Source organism: Nipponia nippon, unplaced genomic scaffold, assembly GCF_047370975.1.
Source record: "Nipponia nippon isolate SJK-2023a ecotype South Korea unplaced genomic scaffold, ASM4737097v1 scaffold_26, whole genome shotgun sequence".
NCBI lineage: Eukaryota > Metazoa > Chordata > Aves > Pelecaniformes > Threskiornithidae > Nipponia > Nipponia nippon.
Genome location: NW_028262343.1, coordinates 1,384,955 through 1,403,553, shown reverse-complemented (window position 1 = coordinate 1,403,553; position 18,599 = coordinate 1,384,955). Strand labels below are relative to the sequence as shown.

The 18,599-nt window shown below is 39.1% G+C and overlaps 1 protein-coding gene across 11 annotated transcripts in view; it reads left to right on the top strand.

The window, feature by feature from the left end:
* LOC148055139 (ceramide transfer protein) overlaps positions 1 to 18,599 on the top strand; it is an 88,282-nt gene that overhangs the window by 40,834 nt on the left and 28,849 nt on the right. For 10 of the 11 annotated variants that reach the window (XM_087762509.1, XM_087762498.1, XM_087762501.1 and 7 more), the window contains 3 exons: positions 13,017 to 13,124; positions 13,892 to 14,030; positions 15,013 to 15,096. In XM_087762509.1, the coding sequence (XP_087618635.1) occupies positions 13,017 to 13,124; positions 13,892 to 14,030; positions 15,013 to 15,096 (331 nt within the window). Of the gene's footprint in view, positions 1 to 5,271; positions 5,292 to 13,016; positions 13,125 to 13,891; positions 14,031 to 15,012; positions 15,097 to 18,599 lie in introns of those variants that run through there. The other variant, XM_087762503.1, reaches the window with a different exon arrangement.

Genomic DNA, 18,599 nt, shown 5'->3' with positions numbered 1-18,599 from the left:
CCTGAAAAAAGACTTTAAGGGAAAGCCAGTGAATCAGCAGTTTCAGTTGACTACATAAGCACATGCTGCAGCAAACCTTAATGCTGTCACTTCCAAACTGTTGAAACTTCCCTTTCAGGAGAGGAAAAAAATAGTTCTTTTGTCTCTCTTGGCACCCTTTTGCCACTCTTGGGTCCATGTTCCAACTGCAGTGCAGCAGTAAGTTGCAGCTTTATTAAAAAGTAGTTACAGTTGAGACTGTTTAAAGCTGGACTAAAGCTTTGTGGTGGGTTGACCCTGGCTGGATGCCAGGTGCCCACCAAAGCCACTCTATCACTCCCCCTCCTCAGCTGGACAGGGGAGAGAAAAATAAAATTAAAAGCTCATGGGTCGAGATAAGGACAAGGAAAGATCATTCACCTGTTACCATCACGGGCAAAACAGACTCAATTTGGGGAAATTAGTTTAATTTATTACTGATCAAATCGGAGTAGGATAATGAGAAATAAAAAACTAAATCTTAAAACACCTTCCCCCCACCCCTCCCTTCTTCCTGGGCTTAACTTAATTCCCGAGTTCTCTACCTCCTTCCTTCGAGAGATGCAGGAGGATGGGGAATGGAGGTTGCGGTCAATTCATAATGTGTTGTCTCTGCTGCTCCTTCCTCCTCAGGGGGAGGACTCCTCACACTCTTCCCCTGCTCCAGCATGGGGTCCCTCCCACGGGAGACAGTCCTCCACAAACTTCTCCAATGTGAGTCCTTCCCATGGGCTGCAGTTCTTCACGAAATGCTCCAGCGTGGGTCCTTTTCACGGGGTGCAGTCCTTCAGGAACAGACTGCTCCAGTGTGGGTCCCCCATGGGGTCCCAAGTTCTGCTAGCAAACCTGCTCCAGCATGGGCTCCTCTGTCTCTATGGGTCCACTAGGAGCCTGCTCCAACGCAGGCTTATCATAGAATAGAATCGTTAAGGTTGGAAAGGACCTCTGAGATCATCGAGCCCAACCGTTAACCTAACTGCCTGGTCCACCTCTAAACCATGTCCCTAAGCACCACATCTACACGTTTTTTGAATACTTCCAGGGACTGCAATTGCACCACTTCCCTGGGCAGTCTGTTTCAATGCCTAACCACTCTCTCTGTGAAGAGAGAGAATTTTTCCTAATATCTAATCTAAATCTCCCTTGGCACAACTTGAGGCCGTTTCCTCTCATCCTGTTGCTTGCTACCTGGGAGAAGAGACCAACCCCCACCTTGCTACAACCTCCTTTCAGGTAGTTGTAGAGATCAATAAGGTCTCCCCTCAGCCTCCTCTTCTCCAAACTAAACAACCCCAGCTCCCTCAGCCGTTCCTCATAAGACTTGTTCTCTAGACCCTTCACCAGCCTCATTGCCCTTCTTTGGACACACTCTAGTACCTCGATGTCCTTCTTGTAGTGAGGGGCCCAAAACTGAACACAGTATTTGAGGTGCGGCCTCACCAGTGCTGAGTACAAGGGGACGATCACTTCCCTGGTCCTGCTGGCCACACTATTTCTGATACAAGCCAGGATGCCATTGGCCCTCTTGGCCACCTGAGCACGCTGCTGGCTCATGTTCAGTTGGCTGTCAACCAACACCCCCAGGTCCTTTTCTGCCAGGCAGCTCTCCAGCCACTCCTCCCCCAGCCTGTAGCGTTGCATGGGATTGTTGTGACCCAAGTGCAGAACCTGGCACTTAGCCTTGTTGAATCTCATACAGTTGGCCTCAGCCCATCGATCCAGCCTGTCCAGATCCTTCTGTAGAGCCTCTGTAGGCTTCCCACAGGGTCACAGACTCTTTCAAGGCACATCCACCTGCTCTGGTGTGGGGTCCTCCACAGGCTGCAGGTGGATATCTGCTCCACCATTAACCTTCATGGGCTGCAGGGGGACAGCCTGCCTCACCATGGTCTTCACCACAGGCTGCAGGGGAATCTCTGCTCTGGTGCCTGGAGCACCTCCTCCTCCTTCTTGACTGACCTTGCTGTCTGCAGGGTTGTTCCTCTCACATATTCTCACTCCTCTCTCTGGCTGCAACTGCTGTTGCACAGAACTTTTTTTTCCCCTTCTTAAATATGTCACCACAGAGGCATTACCACCATTGCTGATTGGCTCAACCTTGGCCAGCAGCAGGTCCATCTTGGAGCCGGCTGGCATTGGCTCTATCGGACATAGGGGAAGCTTCTTGCATCTTCTTAGAGAAGCCACCCTTGTAGCCCCCCTGCTACTAAAACCTTGCCATGCAAACCCAATACAAGCTTGCAGTCAATTCTAGCCCAACACACTTGATTAATTATAAACAATGCAGGTTGTTTCACTTTGATCAATCCAGTGTTTCTTTGCATGTGTGTTCCAGTTATGTTTCATAACAGTCTCTTTGCCTTTGAAGGTAGATATTATAATTCTCTGAAGAATACATCCTTATGGAGCAGAGGCCTGGATATCTAATTGGATATGCTTTGAGCAGGAGGGTGGTACTAGAGATCCTTTGCAACCTAAGTTATTCTGATTCTATGATAAAACCCTATTGCTTATAGCAGTTAAATTCTTCCTTGCTCATGTCATAATATTTTCTACTTCACAGCAAAAGGACTCCCCCTTCCTGTCTTGAAATGATCCTTTTTTTTAACAAATAGGGAAGTTTTATTGCCTCAAACTTGCTAGTTTTCAGACTTTGTAAATAAAAGAGATGGTTTAACTGCCTCCTTGAAGTTTTGCTTTATTCTTGCACTGTTCGAATCATAGAATCATAGAATTGTTAAGGTTGGAAAGGACCTCTGAGATCATCGAGCCCAACCGTTAACCTAACTGCCTGGTCCACCTCTAAACCATGTCCCTAAACACTGCATCCACACGTTTTTTGAATACTTCCAGGGACTGCGATTGCACCGCTTCCCTGGGCAGTCTGTTCCAATGCCTAACCACTCTCTCTGTGAAGAAATTTTTCCTAATACCTAATCTAAATCTCCCTTGGCACAACTTGAGCCCATTTCCTCCTGTCCTATCACTTGTTATGAAGGTGCAGCTTCTACTTATTTCCATTCTTGTTTATACCTGCCCCCAAATATGCTCAACAAGGCTAAGCAGGAATTAAAATATCAGTTTTGTGTGTTGTTTAGTGGTATTAGTAGGTTTGAGGAAATCTGTTAGGTAAACCTACCATTTTGAAATGTAAAAAGAAAGTGCAAAGATAAGCAACAACAGCTAATTAGATTGCGCTTCCCATAATCTAATCAAACAATACATAGGACTTAAGGTTTGTACAAGTGTATCTAATTGATCTTCAGAGACTTATTGGGCTGGCTTGTGTTTTAATTCTTGAAAAGAGGCCATCATGGCTGCTAGACTAATTTCTTTAATAGATCAAGTATGTTAAGTCAGCAATACCAGTCATATATAGCCTCTTTTTGGAGTATCCATGTGCTAGACAGGTGATGCACATGGAGTAAACCCACGCTCCATTATGTGTTTGAGCTTGGTCACATGAAAAGGAAGTCTGCAATATGTGACCTGAGGCTGCAATTAGAAGCAAAACTTGTGTCACCTGGCTGAAAAGGTTTTCTGCCAGCCTCATTGATTTATAGTGTCTCACTATAAAACACTTCAAGAAAGGTCTTATCTTTTTAGATCCCTATGATACACAGGCAGTCTGCAAAGTTTTCCTTTACTATCCTAGACCGTGGGGGAGCTTTGAGTCTGGAGTGCTTTTGGATGAAAATACCATAGCTTCACCTTTCTGCCATTTTTATAGCTGTTACTTTATCATGCCTGAACTGGACTATATGCAGATCTGTCCGAATATGAAGATCTGGTGGCAGTATATGCATTTTGTCACTGTTGTGCAGAATGGACAGGGAACACCTTGCTTGCCTACCATCAAGTTGGAGTCTCCCTCCCCTCGCTTTAGCAATGAAGGGAAGTCAGCTTTTAATGTGTTGCAATTCAAAGCAGATAACAGCATGAATATGGCCATTCTCCTTAAGTCTTACGCCACACCCCCCATACACACACTCTGGTGTCTGCAGGCAATGGCATCAGTTCCTGAGCTCTTAACACAGGTAGTTTTCTCATGATGAATTCTGCAGGGATATACCACTGTAAGGGAATCAGCAATGGGATTGGACTTTAGCAGTATGTAAAGAATATATGGGTCTACAAAATAATTTATTCTGAGGACATACATATAGTATGTTTCTGCAGTTGCCTGGACTTTTAATAGTACAGTGTGCAGTTAAGGCGCAAGTTCTTGCAGAAAGTGTTCCTATGGTTTGTACAAAACACAGTGGTGCTGTAATGAAACAAGACAGTTTAGTTACTAGAAGACTGAGTTAGAATAGGCTACTAAACTGTTTGTTTTATCAGTAGTACACTATTCTCTAGCTTATGCTTATTGCGGGGAGGTTTTTGTATTGGTACCTAGCACTGCACTGGCATCCTTTGTCTTGTTCAAACTTTTTACCTCTCTGGAAAGCAATAAGAACAAAAAAAGTGACCCACAGCTTAATGCACAACCTAATGATGGCCAACAGTATTTACAATCCTGTATAAAATGGGTGATAATGCTTATCTTCAAAGTCTGGAGCATTTTAGAACCTAAATGCTTTGGTTTGCTTGCTTCTGGTGCACTAGAAAGCAGCTGTTTTTTTTTCTACCAGTTCCGAGGTTTTCCTTTAAGGGCAGGATAGGTCAGCTTACTGTAGAGACCTGTGGTGTGCTTGAAGTTGTTTTTGCTGTTGTCTTGCACAGAGAGTGTTGGCTTTCAGCAAATAAAAGCAGTCTGTTTCTTTTCGCATGAATGAGTAATGATAGTGTGTGGGGTGTTTTGTATTGGCAGATTAAGTTGAATTTAATATTTTTACTGATAAATTTACTGATACTGTGTATAATGTCAGATAACATTTTTAATTATCAAAGATTAGATTTCTGAAAGTTGCATTGCATAAAACAGCCCTACAAGCACCTAAGTAAGCCTGCTTAAACTTAAGTGTTATAAATGGAGTAAATAACTTATTTCAAATGAAATGTCTCTGTATCACTACTGCATGACTTCTTACAGGTTTGGAAGGGTTTAACCAGAACTTTGTTTCTTCTGATGCTTCTCAAAGTGCATATGCATACAGGGAAAACTATTTTGGTGAGAACCTACTTAATGCATACTCTGTACATGAAGAAATCCTGTGCCTGTTCATCTGTCTGGTATATAAAACTCCTTTTCACGATGAGCTCTATGTTTTACAGTTGCAGACTAACGGCAGAGCTGTTGAATGTGAAGAAAAGTCTTCTACTTGGACATGGTACTTGAGACAGAGGTGTCCAGTCTTGTGTATCACATGTTAAGCGTTCTTTTTTAAAGCTAAATTATGTTGAGCCTAACTACTTAATGTTAGATGAAGTTTTAAGAAATCTGTGCCTAAACATTTGTTGAAGTGCTTAATTTGGTGCTAATGACTTTGGACAATCTTAACTGGAAATTAGCATGTTGTTAGTTGGTTCGCTGTTTTGAACTGACTGAGAGGTGTGACTTCAGAATAATTTCATTAATCTCTATTAAAACTTGTAATTTGCTGTCATTCTTTCAGTGATAGATGTCATTGTTACTTCTTGCATACTGTGCGGAAAACTTTATCCTCACTTAGCTATGTGTCTCAAATGTAATTATAAAGACTAAAGGTAAAACTGCTCTGTTTTTAATTGTCTGCCAAGAAAAGGAGGTTTATACGCCCAGGGACTGAAGCAGAAACAGGATAAGGGTTACTGTTGGGCTTTGACCAATAGTAACCTTTCAACATGTCTGTTTCCTTTTTGATATTTCCCTCTAGTGGTCACACAGGATATTGACTTGGGGAGGTTAAATACATGAACTGGTATCTTTTCAAATACTTGTACATAAATAAACTAACACAGAAGTAATATGGGGGTGTATGGAAACTTAATTTGTCCAGTCCAGACCTGTTAGAAAGCAGTGTGTCGTGATATTCTGTGATGGGAGGGCATACTCTTATGCTTCAGGTTGGTGGTTCAACAAGTTTTTGGAGATGATCTGAATTTTTATCCTTTTGGATATCCAAATGTGCCCTTTCCTTGAAACTCAATTGCACAGAGCTCTTAGCATAATCTAAATTTGCTTCTAAAGTGCTTTGAGCCTTTTGAGGTGAGAGCTGCACTATATGCATATCTTTTTCCTTTCTGTATCTGGGACTAGGTGTTATGTCTAAATACTTAAGTGTTAAGATAATTTATCACTTTAGCATTTTGTTTTTATCATGTTAGACTTGTTCTTGACCCACAGACTAATATGAGAATTAAAGAATCAGGTAGGGCTAGTCTTTGTAAACCAATTCATGTTTTCATTTAACTTTTTAAAAATGTTGGTACATCCATTGTGTATCAGGTGTTTGACCAGACTGGGCTTCGTTTCTAAACAAACATAATCTTGACACAAATAGAAGGACTGTTTTTATGAAACTTCAACCCTGGCCAACTTCAGGAATCTGAAGTTATATCAGGAACATGACAAAAAGATGCATGTCCTGGGGAGTCCCTTAGTTCATATAACCTTTTTTGTTCAGCTCTGTAATTGGTACAGTGAGCCTTCCTTGATATTTGGGGAGTTTTGAGGGAAGTGGGTGTTGAGACCTGATAAAAACAAGGGCTACAGCAAGAAGGAAGTAGGAAGAATAAGGAATAGGTTTTGAAAGCCAAGAAAAATGTGTTAGATTTGATGAGGTGTGAGATGCAAAACAAGCACTGCTGAAAGCAAAACTCCTTTCTCCCCCCCCCTTTTTCCCCAAATTACTGTTGTAAAATTGCAGTTTAAACTGAATAATGTATTCTCATAATTTTCCTTTGGGTGTAAGATCATTTTTTCTTAAATCCTGTCAGATATAATATGGACTTTTCAATCTTTGACAATTCCAACTTTATGCTCCAGTGCTTGCTACCTGTTGCATACTCCAGGATACGCCGAGCATTTAATAAATTTCTATTCTGATGGCTAAGTGAATGTCTGAGGATTGAGTGGAGAGAAAAGAAATCTGTTCCTGTATGTGGCAATGACAAGATAATGGTTAACTGCAGTAGGTGAACTTTAGTGCATTGATAGCTGAGGCCAGAACATCAGTGCTTTTCCTGATAATGTCTAACGACAGAATGGAGATTTCTGGTTCTTGTGTAGCTCTCGCAGATCTTACTTGTCCCCCTCCTGACAGCCCAGATTCACAGGAGGGACAAATGTAGCCCTCTCCCAGTCTTGCTATAGTCTGGTAGCCCAGTGGTACAAGCTGCTTTAGATTTATTAAGTCAGTATACAGAAGGAAGCGGTTATTGTCAGATTGGTTTTTGGCACCTTTGCTCAGGAAAGAGTTTTATTCTGTAAATCACGCTTTTCCACAGCAGTTCCCGAGCCTGAGAAGCAGGACTTTCTCTGTGGGCTCTTGAGTGTCTTCCTGCTCAGTGTCCTGGCTGTTCTTCATTCTCCTTGAGTGCTTGACCCTTCCTGTTCAGCTTGTGTGGAATCTTAGCATTTAAAGATGCTGAATAATATTTGGTGAATAGTTTTCCTGTGCACATTAACAGTTAAGAGAAATCATGGAAAAACAGTATACATCCATGTAATTAAACATGGGTGTGAACCGTGCGGATAAAGATTATCAAAGGCCGGTCATTTGCCTTTGGTTGCCTCTTTGTCAACCTGCGTTCTCTTCTCTCTGCAATATTTTGTCTTATTGGTACTACTTCTTGGCCCTTTCCCTTTCTTTAGAAAGCAATATGTGGTTCCAGGGCTTATTAACCTGTGCACCACTCTAGCTCATGCAGCTATTAAAGGCGCTTATTATCTGCAGGCAACACATGGTGACTTACGAAAAGTGTATGGTGTTTGAGAAGTAAAGACCCAAAAGATGATGTTACTTAGATTGGACGAGTGAGCATAGCAGTTATGATAATCTTAGTGCTGTATTGCTATAGTCTTTGTTTTTCAGTTGTCTTATTATGTTTATTTTTCAACTCAGAATTCCTGTGTTTGCTCCTGTGTGTGTAGAATGCTTATTTACTGTGGAGTTGCAACATTTATCACTGTTGGAGGAAAAATATGTCTACATTTCTTTACCTGTTCTTGCAGTTGCAAAGAAAGGTCACGTTAGAAGCTTTTTTGCTTTCAAAGTAGTCTCCTGCACTGTGCTTGGGAGATATACTGCAGAGAACATGATTAGAGTCACTGTATCCTAATGTCTGTTTCATCACCTCCTAGGGTGAGCTGCATGTCTTGGAGGAGCTGCCTGCTGCTTGTGTTATGTAAAATAATAAATAATTTATTATGCTAACTGAAAATATCTGCTTTGGTGGACAAACATACATGGAAGTGCTTGACAGGCACTAAATTGAGACATAATCAAAATAATTCCTTTAAGATGTGGAAGAATATTTTGCTTTATTTGATTTTTTTTTTTTTAAGTGGGGGAGCTTTTCAGTGAGTCTTTACTTTACTCCAGAGTATTATTTACCCACTTGAGGAAATCCTTAACTGGCGGATCAGTGTGAGCCATAATGGAGGTCTGCAATATGATTCTGCAAATACTTAGCTATTTTACTGAAAGCAGTTTTTCTGATGTACTGCCTTGTTGTTGATACCAGCACCTGCTCCAGTAAAGAATCACATGAAGCTTTGGATCATGTGGCTCTTTCCTCTTGTGTATCATAATGAAAAAGCATTTTGAAAGGATTAATGGATTTCATGCACCGCCTTAGAAAGCTGAAGGTGTTGCAACGTACTAACAAATGCCAGTTTTGAGTGTAGCTTTGAAGCTATGATGTATGTATGGAATTTCTGCATCTATATACTGAGCATGGTAATTTAGCATTAGTGCTTGATGCTATGAATTGATACAACCTCTGCAAGTTATTTTGTTTTCAAGCAGAAACTGTTGGCTTCTATCATGTGGACTCTATCTGCCTTTCCAATTTTTATCTTGGGAAATGAAAAATTGCGTAAACAGAAGAAGCTTGTGTCAACATTCCTCTTCTCAATGTAATTGAATGTTTCTGCAGTGAATAATTAATGATAATATGCTTTGTAAGACAAATGTGACGGTGACCTGCTCTCTGTGGTAGTAGAATGGTGGGGCTTTGCATGATGTATGCTTTCATTGTTTGTGTTAAGCTGCTTGCATGTTCCTGCTGTGAGCTGGATGACTTGTCTCTGCATCAGTTATAAAGCAATACTTGTTTTCTGGTTCTTCTGACAAATAAGTATTCTTGATGTAATTTTCATTTTTTTCCCTTTGGCTACTAAACCATAATTGTCTGAGACAGTTTTGTGAACGTGATCTGTAAATGCACACATTTGAACATGCGAACATGATCTGTAAATGACAGTCAAATAAACATACTGCTGAAAGGTGCCTTTAAAAAAAAATCGAGCTTACATATTGATATGGAAAGAAGGTTTTTTTCTTTCACCCCTCAGCTTTTATTTTGTGAACTAAATTAACTGAGCATTGACTATAAGGGTAATGTCGGAAGAAAAGGATTTAATTCAAATGCAGAATATAAGTAACGAGATTTTCTACTTCTAAGATTACATCTATTCTTGTAAGTACTAGAGTAGTGCTATTAAGATGTGACTTTGATTAAATCTTCAAATAGGGACATTCAGAAATTTCACTTCCTAAGCTTAAATCCAGATTTTGCCTAGATATGTCTTGCTCACTTAAAGGAGAAAATCAGAAAACATTTGCTGTCCCTAGTTAAAATGCTCTGACCTCAATTTAATGGATATTTTGGCTACATTTTAAAATTGATCTCTTCATTAAGTCATATCCTGTTGAAATGAAATTTTATGTTCTTTCTAGTGTGTACAACTTAAACAGAAAATAGAATGAGTCCCCACTGTCAAACTGACTGTAGTAAAAGCACATTCAAAGTCATCTTAATATTTGTAGCATATGATTAATAAACATTGAAGTTACCAGGAAAACGGTGAAGTTTGGTTTGCAAATGCAAATGCATTTAGAGGAAATCTAAACAGAAATGTTTTATGATGCTTTGAAGTGTTGTGTGACTCATAAAATGCTTTCTTGAGGTTTATGCTTATTAAACACTTCTGAAATTAAATTATAGTATTATATGCCTAAAATTCTTAATTGTTCTTTTAAAAATCCTTTTATTCCCTTACCTGCTTTGTTTTCACTTGCCAAGCCTTTGGAGGACTTAAAGTCCAAAAAGACTTAAAGAGCCAAAAGCCCTTACTTGAGTATTTGCAAAAAAACTAATCAAAACTTCATTATTTGATTTGTTATACTTAAAATTAAAATCCAGTGAATTAAGGTATAATCTTTGCACTGTAACACAAGTGCATTGCAATTCAAAACGTGGTCCAGTATACCAAATATGTTACCAAAGCCAGGTATACTGCTTAACACTTGAACTGATATTCTGGAAGAGCCCTGTGCATCCAATGTGAATGTTTTTAATAAAAAGCCTATTCCAATAGATATTTTAAAGCTATGCTTTAAAACAAATAGTAGGACTAATTCTTAAAAAAATGAGCTTTTAGCTTACTTTTTAACTTACTTCTGTTGCTACACTTATGTAGCTATTTTTCTAGGACTCTTGCTCTGTATAAAATAGCTTTAAATGCATGATTTACAGCAGAAATTTCTAAATGCATCTTGACTTCTATCATTTCACTCTAAGCTGTCATTAAAAAACCTTCTATTTCTGCTATTTCAGATAAGTTACAATTTTTCTTTTTTTTTGCTAAATTAAGCAATGAACTTAAGATGTGCCTTATTAAATCTTTTGAACTTACGAGTGCCCATTTTTTTTTTTGTTTGTTTTAAATTTTAAGTTGATGATCACTTAGCCATCTTCCACTAAGACTTGGAGTACCTTTTTCTAACTACAGTTGCATTTCTTGGTCATATTCATTTTTCTACTTTGCTTCTACTTTTGATACTCATCCTGTTTCTCTTTCTTCCATTTCCTCAATGCTTTGTTGTCTTCTACCTCATTCTTTAAATGGGCCAGATAGAAACTGACTCTTGGCTCCTTCTTACTTGTTTTTGCTGGGTAATCTCATTCAGTCATGTTTATTCAGGAATTATGTTAACAACTCTGGAACTCACGTTTTTCTTTTCAGTCATACCTTCATTTCTCCAAAACTGTGTTTCTCTGCCACTGCTCCTTTGTAACCCAAGCATACATACTTTGTCCTGCACACTTGCAGTATTGTCCAAATTGTCCTGTTTCAACCAACTTCAACATTTTGTCCTTTCTCCTTGCTTTTAATACTTTTTAAGTTCATTTGCATCTTAATTTATCAGCACTTTCCTGCCTTCCCAAAGCCTATGCCATTTTCAATTTTTCCACAAAAATACAACAGCTAGAATTTCATCATTGCTTCTTGCTTGTTCCATGTCATTTGTTCTGTCTCCCCTTCTCCCTGCCCCATCTGAATTTCTCTGCCACTGCAGAATTTCTTATTCCTGTCAAAGATCCTTCACAATATTCTCTGTCTACTTGATCAAGTTCATCTATTAACAGTATTTCAGATATTACTCTGAACCATCTGTTCCTTTTGTCACAAAAATTTCGTAACTGGCCCATGCCAACAGAGAGGAGAGGCTAGGACGCAAAGTCTAGAATTACAAGAGTAATTCTTTATTCATGCTCATGAGGTGTCTCATTCAAATTGGGGCACACCGAATGCAATTTTACACATGATTCTTATACCTTTCAAGTGTTCAGATACAACATGATTTGACCAATCACTACTTAACACACATATACTACTGTTTTTCAAAGCAACTATAATTCTATGGCATCATCATCCATCTGCTTTTTTTCTTGATCTAGATGTCCCTGGAGTGGGTCTTGCTACAGTTACTTGTCTATGATGCCAGATAATGGGAGGGCTTCACAGAGGTGTTAGAGGGGCTAGGATGCTAGTGTTATCTTGATAGTCCAGGGGTATCCTTTATTCTTCAGGGTGGGGGCTGTCCTTCTCCTTGCAATGAGCTGGGGTCCTTTAGTCATGCTTACTTAACCATGACTATACAGTATACAATGTAAACTATATATCCTAAGAAAGTTCATACAATTTCATACTATAAAGACTAATTGGTACAATAGTTAGGGAATGGGATTTTCCAACACTGTCTTATGTTCTCTTTCAGGGTTTTTCTTCTCCTTTGCCATGCACGGGCCATTTTGTGTTAACCTTTAGGGAAATATTTTTCTTCCAGTTCCTCAGTATCTGCTTCTGTTTCACTTGTGAGGACATCTGTCAAACTTAATATTTTGAGATCTTTTTCATGCTATTTTAATCAAGAGATGTTTTTCATTTTTTGCATTATTTAATTAGTTACTATTATTGTCTTCTCCCTCTTGCTTTCAGTATCTCATCTTGTTTTATGTAGACTTTTGTTCTTTGTCAAAAATAATTTCAGTCTAGTATAAAAAATATTGCTAAAGAAGTCTGAAACAAGCAAAAAAATTGATAGCAGTAATTATCTATTTTTCTATGATCTCTACTTATTTTGTTGCTTTTAAAACTAAAATGGCACTATTTGAATGATTGGAAGGATTAACTGAGGCTGTTGATTGATTGTCTTCAAACTGAACTGTGTTAATCCCTTGATTAATTGTAGAGTACTGTAGTTTTTTTGAATGCTATGTCAAAATTGCTTGGTAGGGATTACATATACCAAAATAATGGAAACATTACCCCTTTTTTGAACCCTTAAATATATGTTGTCTTGCTCTTTTGGGGGCACATAATAAGTTGCAGATTACTTTTTCCAGATCTTTATGATAACAAAAAATAGATTCATAGTAACTTTACAAATGCTACATCAACATCTTAAACTTGCAGACACAATCTGAGTTCTTAAGCCCCTGCTGCTTCCTGACAAGAAACAAATGGGCTGGTTTTAGAGGAGATGACATTAAACTTGCTTTCATGATTTCTTTTTTTATTAAAAGCCTCAGCGCTCTAGTTTTGTGTGTGGTTTGGTTTTTAGACTGAATCTGGCTATGGATCAGAGTCAAGTTTACGACGTCATGGCTCCATGGTATCTCTTGTTTCTGGAGCAAGTGGATACTCTGCAACATCCACCTCTTCATTCAAGGTTAGTGAATAACATTTTCTTAGTATTGGTGTGTAAATAATACACACAACTGGAAAGGAAATAAGCTATGTGAAGATTTATTCACACAAATCTTTGGTTTATTACAAGTGTTAGTAATTCAGCATGTGATGATGAACAGATCATACAGGAAGCTTTTTCATGCCTCTATGCAGTTGTCCCTCTTAAACTATGGTGTCATTTTTGAATGGCAAGAAAATCAAACCTGTGGGAGGATTTATTAACCTTTCCTAGTGTACTTCTGAGAATATCAGGGCTTCTAAATGAAAGGAAATGCTGATTCTGTGACTTAACAAATTTGATTAATACTGATTGACAAATTATGGCTTTCCTTGTTTCATGTGTATAAATATTTAACATTTGAACTTGGGTGGGCTGTACTTCTGGGAGAGCAGAAGAGGAGCAGCACAAGAAAGGGGGGAGTAAAGATTAGAACAAAGATCTTGAACTAGAACTGACTGTTTTCAGGCAAATAGGTGTAAAACTGGTAGCATACAAAATCGTGTTTTTAATAAGCTTTTATTGAATGCTCTAAAGTAGCAGATGCAGTCAAGAGGAAAAATTAAGACCAGTGGACAAAATGAGTAAGAAACACTTTTATACAGTTTCTTATGTTGTTCTAACATTAACAGTATTTCATTGTACTTGAAGAATTTGTTCTTCATAATTGCAGAAATTTTTTTTTTTGGCATTGTACTATTTCTGAGTATGTAGAAGGATTTGAGCCTTTTTTTCTCTTGTATTTTCAGAAGGGCCATAGTTTACGTGAGAAGCTTGCAGAAATGGAAACCTTTAGAGACATCTTGTGTAGACAAGTTGATACTTTACAGAAATACTTTGATGCCTGTGCAGATGCAGTTTCCAAAGATGAACTCCAGAGGGATAAAGGTAAAACTGTAATTGAAAACTCTTATGTCCATAGAATTTAACTTTTTACACAGTAATAGCCCTTGAAATAGTTACTATAGCATTTGATACCATATAAATAAAATATGTATCTTAAATTTACTCTTTAGTAATAGGATCAATCATAGATATTTCTGCATAAAGTGTTAACTATTTTCACTTCAGAAGTTGTATTCCCATAAAAATCTGCTTAACTTAAATATTAACCTGTAGCTATCAACTGTATAAAAGAAATGTTCTTTTAAGCATTTGATGTTATAGAACAATAATTGTTTACCCCCATAAGATGAATTCAAGTTAGTTTACCACTGCGTCTCTTACCTTTATTTTGAAAAACAATAGGATATTAGTTTTGATAGGAACAATACATTCTTTAAAAAAGGCAAAGGTTCTGCCATAATGAATAGTCCTGAGATGTATTGGCTGCAGCTAGAGCACTGAGTGCACACTTGAGGTCCTAGTAGACTCAGATGTGGATGTCTACATATCTCTGAATTGTTCTTCCCAGAGCACAGCTTGTTGTCATATTCATGCACTCTCCTGAGGCATTTATATTCATCCCCATGTTTGTTTTGGCAGCCTGAAACTTTTAGTAGTGAGAAAACAGTAGATAAGTACCATTCCACTTCTTTGAGAACTTTCTAGTGTAAAAGAGTAGATAGTTGCTCAATTGTGGCTCTCTGCTTATCCAGTTGTAACACTGAGATAATGTTCTTCTTACCATTGAGTCAAGTGCTAAATTTCAACACTGAGCAAATGTTAGTCTCCTGATGGTTTCTGACAGTAATGTTGATAGTGGTCTCAGGTTAAAAAAAAGGGGGGGGGGGGGTTTCATGACTGTTGTTATAGGAAAAAATCTTAAATGCTGCATAGCCATGAAGATGGTATTGATTCTTTCTTGCACACTGAAGAACTGGGAAAGCTTTCTCACTCCCATAACACACACTCTCTCTTTCAAATTTAGTGGTAGAAGATGATGAAGATGATTTCCCTACAATGCGTTCTGATGGGGATTTTTTACATAACAGTAACAGCAGTAAGGAAAAATGTAAGTGTGTCAACATTTTCACTGAAAATTCATATGAATAGTATGATAAGCCTGATATAAGATGGGTATTTATGCTCTTTTCTAAGCAGAAAACGACAAGAATAGTCATTTCAATATATGTGACAGGAAGTTCTTATTTGTGTTAAGATAATCATGAAAAGCAGCTAAGGAGTGATAATCTGAGTTATTCTTAATTCACACAAATATTAATGCAAGCCTGTCAAACTGGAATTTCCTATTCTGTGTCCAAAGCCATTTCCACTACAAAATTATCTTGAAACAGCTGCATCATTCGGATATTGGGAACTGAGATTTGTAACAGGCAATTGCAGTTTTTCTTGAGTTATCTGCTTTAGCAGTGTGGCGGAGCACAATGCTTTTCCAGTTAGTTCCATTATGGTTTTTCTAAAGATCTATGGCTACGTAATGGTTAAGTCAACATTGTTACTGATTCTCACTCATCATAATTTTAGCACTTTTTAAAACTGTATTTTCCAATGTTATGATGAACAGAATTCTGATTTTTATTCTTATCTTAAATGACCTGGTTATAGTCATTGTACTCACTGCATCCATGCAGTAAATGTGAAGAACTCTCGAAAGTCTTGCTATTTTAGGAATCTGATACTTCTGGCCTGCCAGAAGTTGTGTATGCATTTAAAATCTATTTGCATTCTTATACTTTCTCTTGTTTCCTGACTGAAATTATTTCAGTATTTACATCCTCTAGTTGTTGACAATTCAGTATTTGTTAGACTTTGGTTCACAAAACTTTGAAGCAGTCCAGTTTCAAATCTGATGGAATCTCCAAATGAAGTACTTACCAAAAGCATTTTTAAAAATGTAGACACTTTCTTCAAGAACCTGGAAAATATATGGGCAAAATAAGTCTTTTCTGTCTTCTGTTTTCTTTTTAACTGGCTGTCGTGGTTTAACCCCAGCTAGCAACTAAGCACCACACAGCCGCTCGCTCACTCCCCCACCGGTGGGATGGGGGAGAGAATCGGAAGGGCAAAAGGGGAAAACTCGTGGGTTGAGATAAGAACAGTTTAATAATTAAAGTAAAAAAAAAATAGAACAGTAGTAATAGTAATAATAACAATAATAATAAAAACAAGTAATAAGAATACAGTAGTAATAAAAAGCAAGCGATACATTGTACAATTGCTCACCACCTGCCGACCGATGCCCAGTACGTCCCCCAAGCAGCTATCATTGCCCCTCTCCCGGCCAACTCCCCCGGCTCATATACTGAGCATGACGTCATGTGGTATGGAATAGCCCCTTGGCCAGTCTGGGCCATCTGTCCTGGCTCTGCCCCCTCCCATCTTCTTGTGCACCCCGCAGAGCATGGGAAGCTGAAAAGTCCTTGACCACTGTGAGCGCCAATTAGCAGCTACTTAGCACTACTTAGCAAGAACCAAAACATCAGTGTATCATCGACATTGTTTTCATCCTAAACCCAAAACACAGCCCCATACCGGCTATCAAGAAGAAAATTAATTCTATCCCAGCTGAAACCAGGACACTATCCACCCCTTATTCCATAACATTTACGTCATGCCCAGGTCCCACATTATCCAATGCATCCTCATTAACCACCACCCCCTTCCTTTCCTTTGATACAATACACGGGTATCATTCCCTTAGTCTAGAACGTTTGTTGAGTTCATTTAGTTTATGACTTTGGGATTCATCTGTCATAACAGTCTTTCAGGGCAGGAGAGGTAGTGTGTGGTGTTGGATTGTAGCGTGCTGAAGCCAGTTCTAGTTCTATCACCTCTGCGCTTTGCTTGGTTTCCTCAGAGTTCATTCTTCATTAATTTGGGTGATTCTTACTGTATACTGTTGATATGGCATATAGTAATCACAGAAGTGATGACATCCAGTATTATATAGCAACTAACATTAGATAATTCTGTTCATTGGCTATTTTCACCCAAAATCAAATGCCCTTGAGGTACACATCGGACTTCCCCATCCTCCTGCATCACCCACCAAGTGCACCCAGGTCCTTGAGCAAAAGCAATCCCACAAATGGGTTTACCTCTGCCTGAAGCAGGAGTAACCCAGACTGTCTTCCCCAACATATTTTTTATGTGCACTACAAGGACTTTATCCCATGCTCTTTGGCCCAGGTGTCTATGAGGTTGTTTTGGAAATGAGTCCCGTTGTCTGACTCAATTCTTTCTGGGGTGCCATGTTGCCATAGGACTTGCTTTCCAAGGCCCAGGATAGTGTTCTGGGCGGTGGCATGGGACACGGGATATGTTTCCAGCCATCCGATGGTTGCTTCCACCATTGTAAGAACATGGCGCTTGCCTTGGTGGGTTTGTGGGAGTGTGATATAATCAATCTGCCAGGCCTCCCCATATTGATATTTCAGCCATCGTCCTCCATACCAGAGAGCCTTGAACTGCTTGGATCGCTTGATTGCAGCGCATGTGTCACATTCATGGATAACCTGTGCAATAGTGTCCATGGTCAAGTCCACCCCTCGATCACGAGCCCATCTATATGTTGCATCTCTTCCTTGATGGCCTGAGATGACATGGGCTCACCAAGCTAGAAATAATTCACCGTTCTGTTGCCAGTCCAGATTTACCTGAGCCACTTGTGATACAAAAATTCACGGATGCTTCTCCTCACAGTCCGAATCCCCCAAGGGAGAAACAGAGTATTCAGAGAGTCCCTGAAATGAAACTCAATAGCAACGAAGTTACTATTAAGCAGGTATCCTTTATTGCAGCGCTGGGCAGCACTGGGGATTCTCCACCATAAGTGCTCCACCGATTTGGTAGACTTTCAGAGATTATATACTATAAAATCCTACATATTCACAGGATTTCCGAGAAATCATTTACATAAACATGAGATTTCCTGGAACTCGTTAACATATGCAAATGTCCGATCCGCATGCGCAGTCGTCTCCCGTGGTGGTCTTCAGGTGGTCTTTGGGGGGTCTTCAGATGAAGGCTCCTAGTCTTCTTCACTGTGTTCACTGATTGACCTTTGCTTCTGGGCAAACTCAGTCCTAGGATCACGTAAACGGTGTCCTTCAAGGCTGTTATAGTCATTCTTTTGTGACCTCCTATCTTCCATGCATTTGTTCTCCCAAGGCCCAGTTGTCTGAGATGGGATTATCCCGGAGCCCCCTTATCTTACAACCATTCTAACTACTCCCTAAATCACAAAGGCCTTTCTTTTGTTTAGTTAAGTGACTAAGATATTTAAATATACTCCTTGCCCCTAGGCTTTTCAGGAGGCATTTTGATGCAGTGGCTTTGTCTATCTTGGTTTTAACCATTTCATTCATTTTAGTTTTTCTATGCCTCTGATTTCTAAGGCTAAATTCATTACAGATTTAGTAGCTGAGTGCTGCAAAGCTTGATTAGAAATGAAAAATTAGACTCTGTGCCCTAAAGTGGAATCATAAGTCGTAAGTGATGCAGTGGGAGAAGTAGGTGTCTCAGGTTGAGACACCCATGCTGTGTATTGAGCAG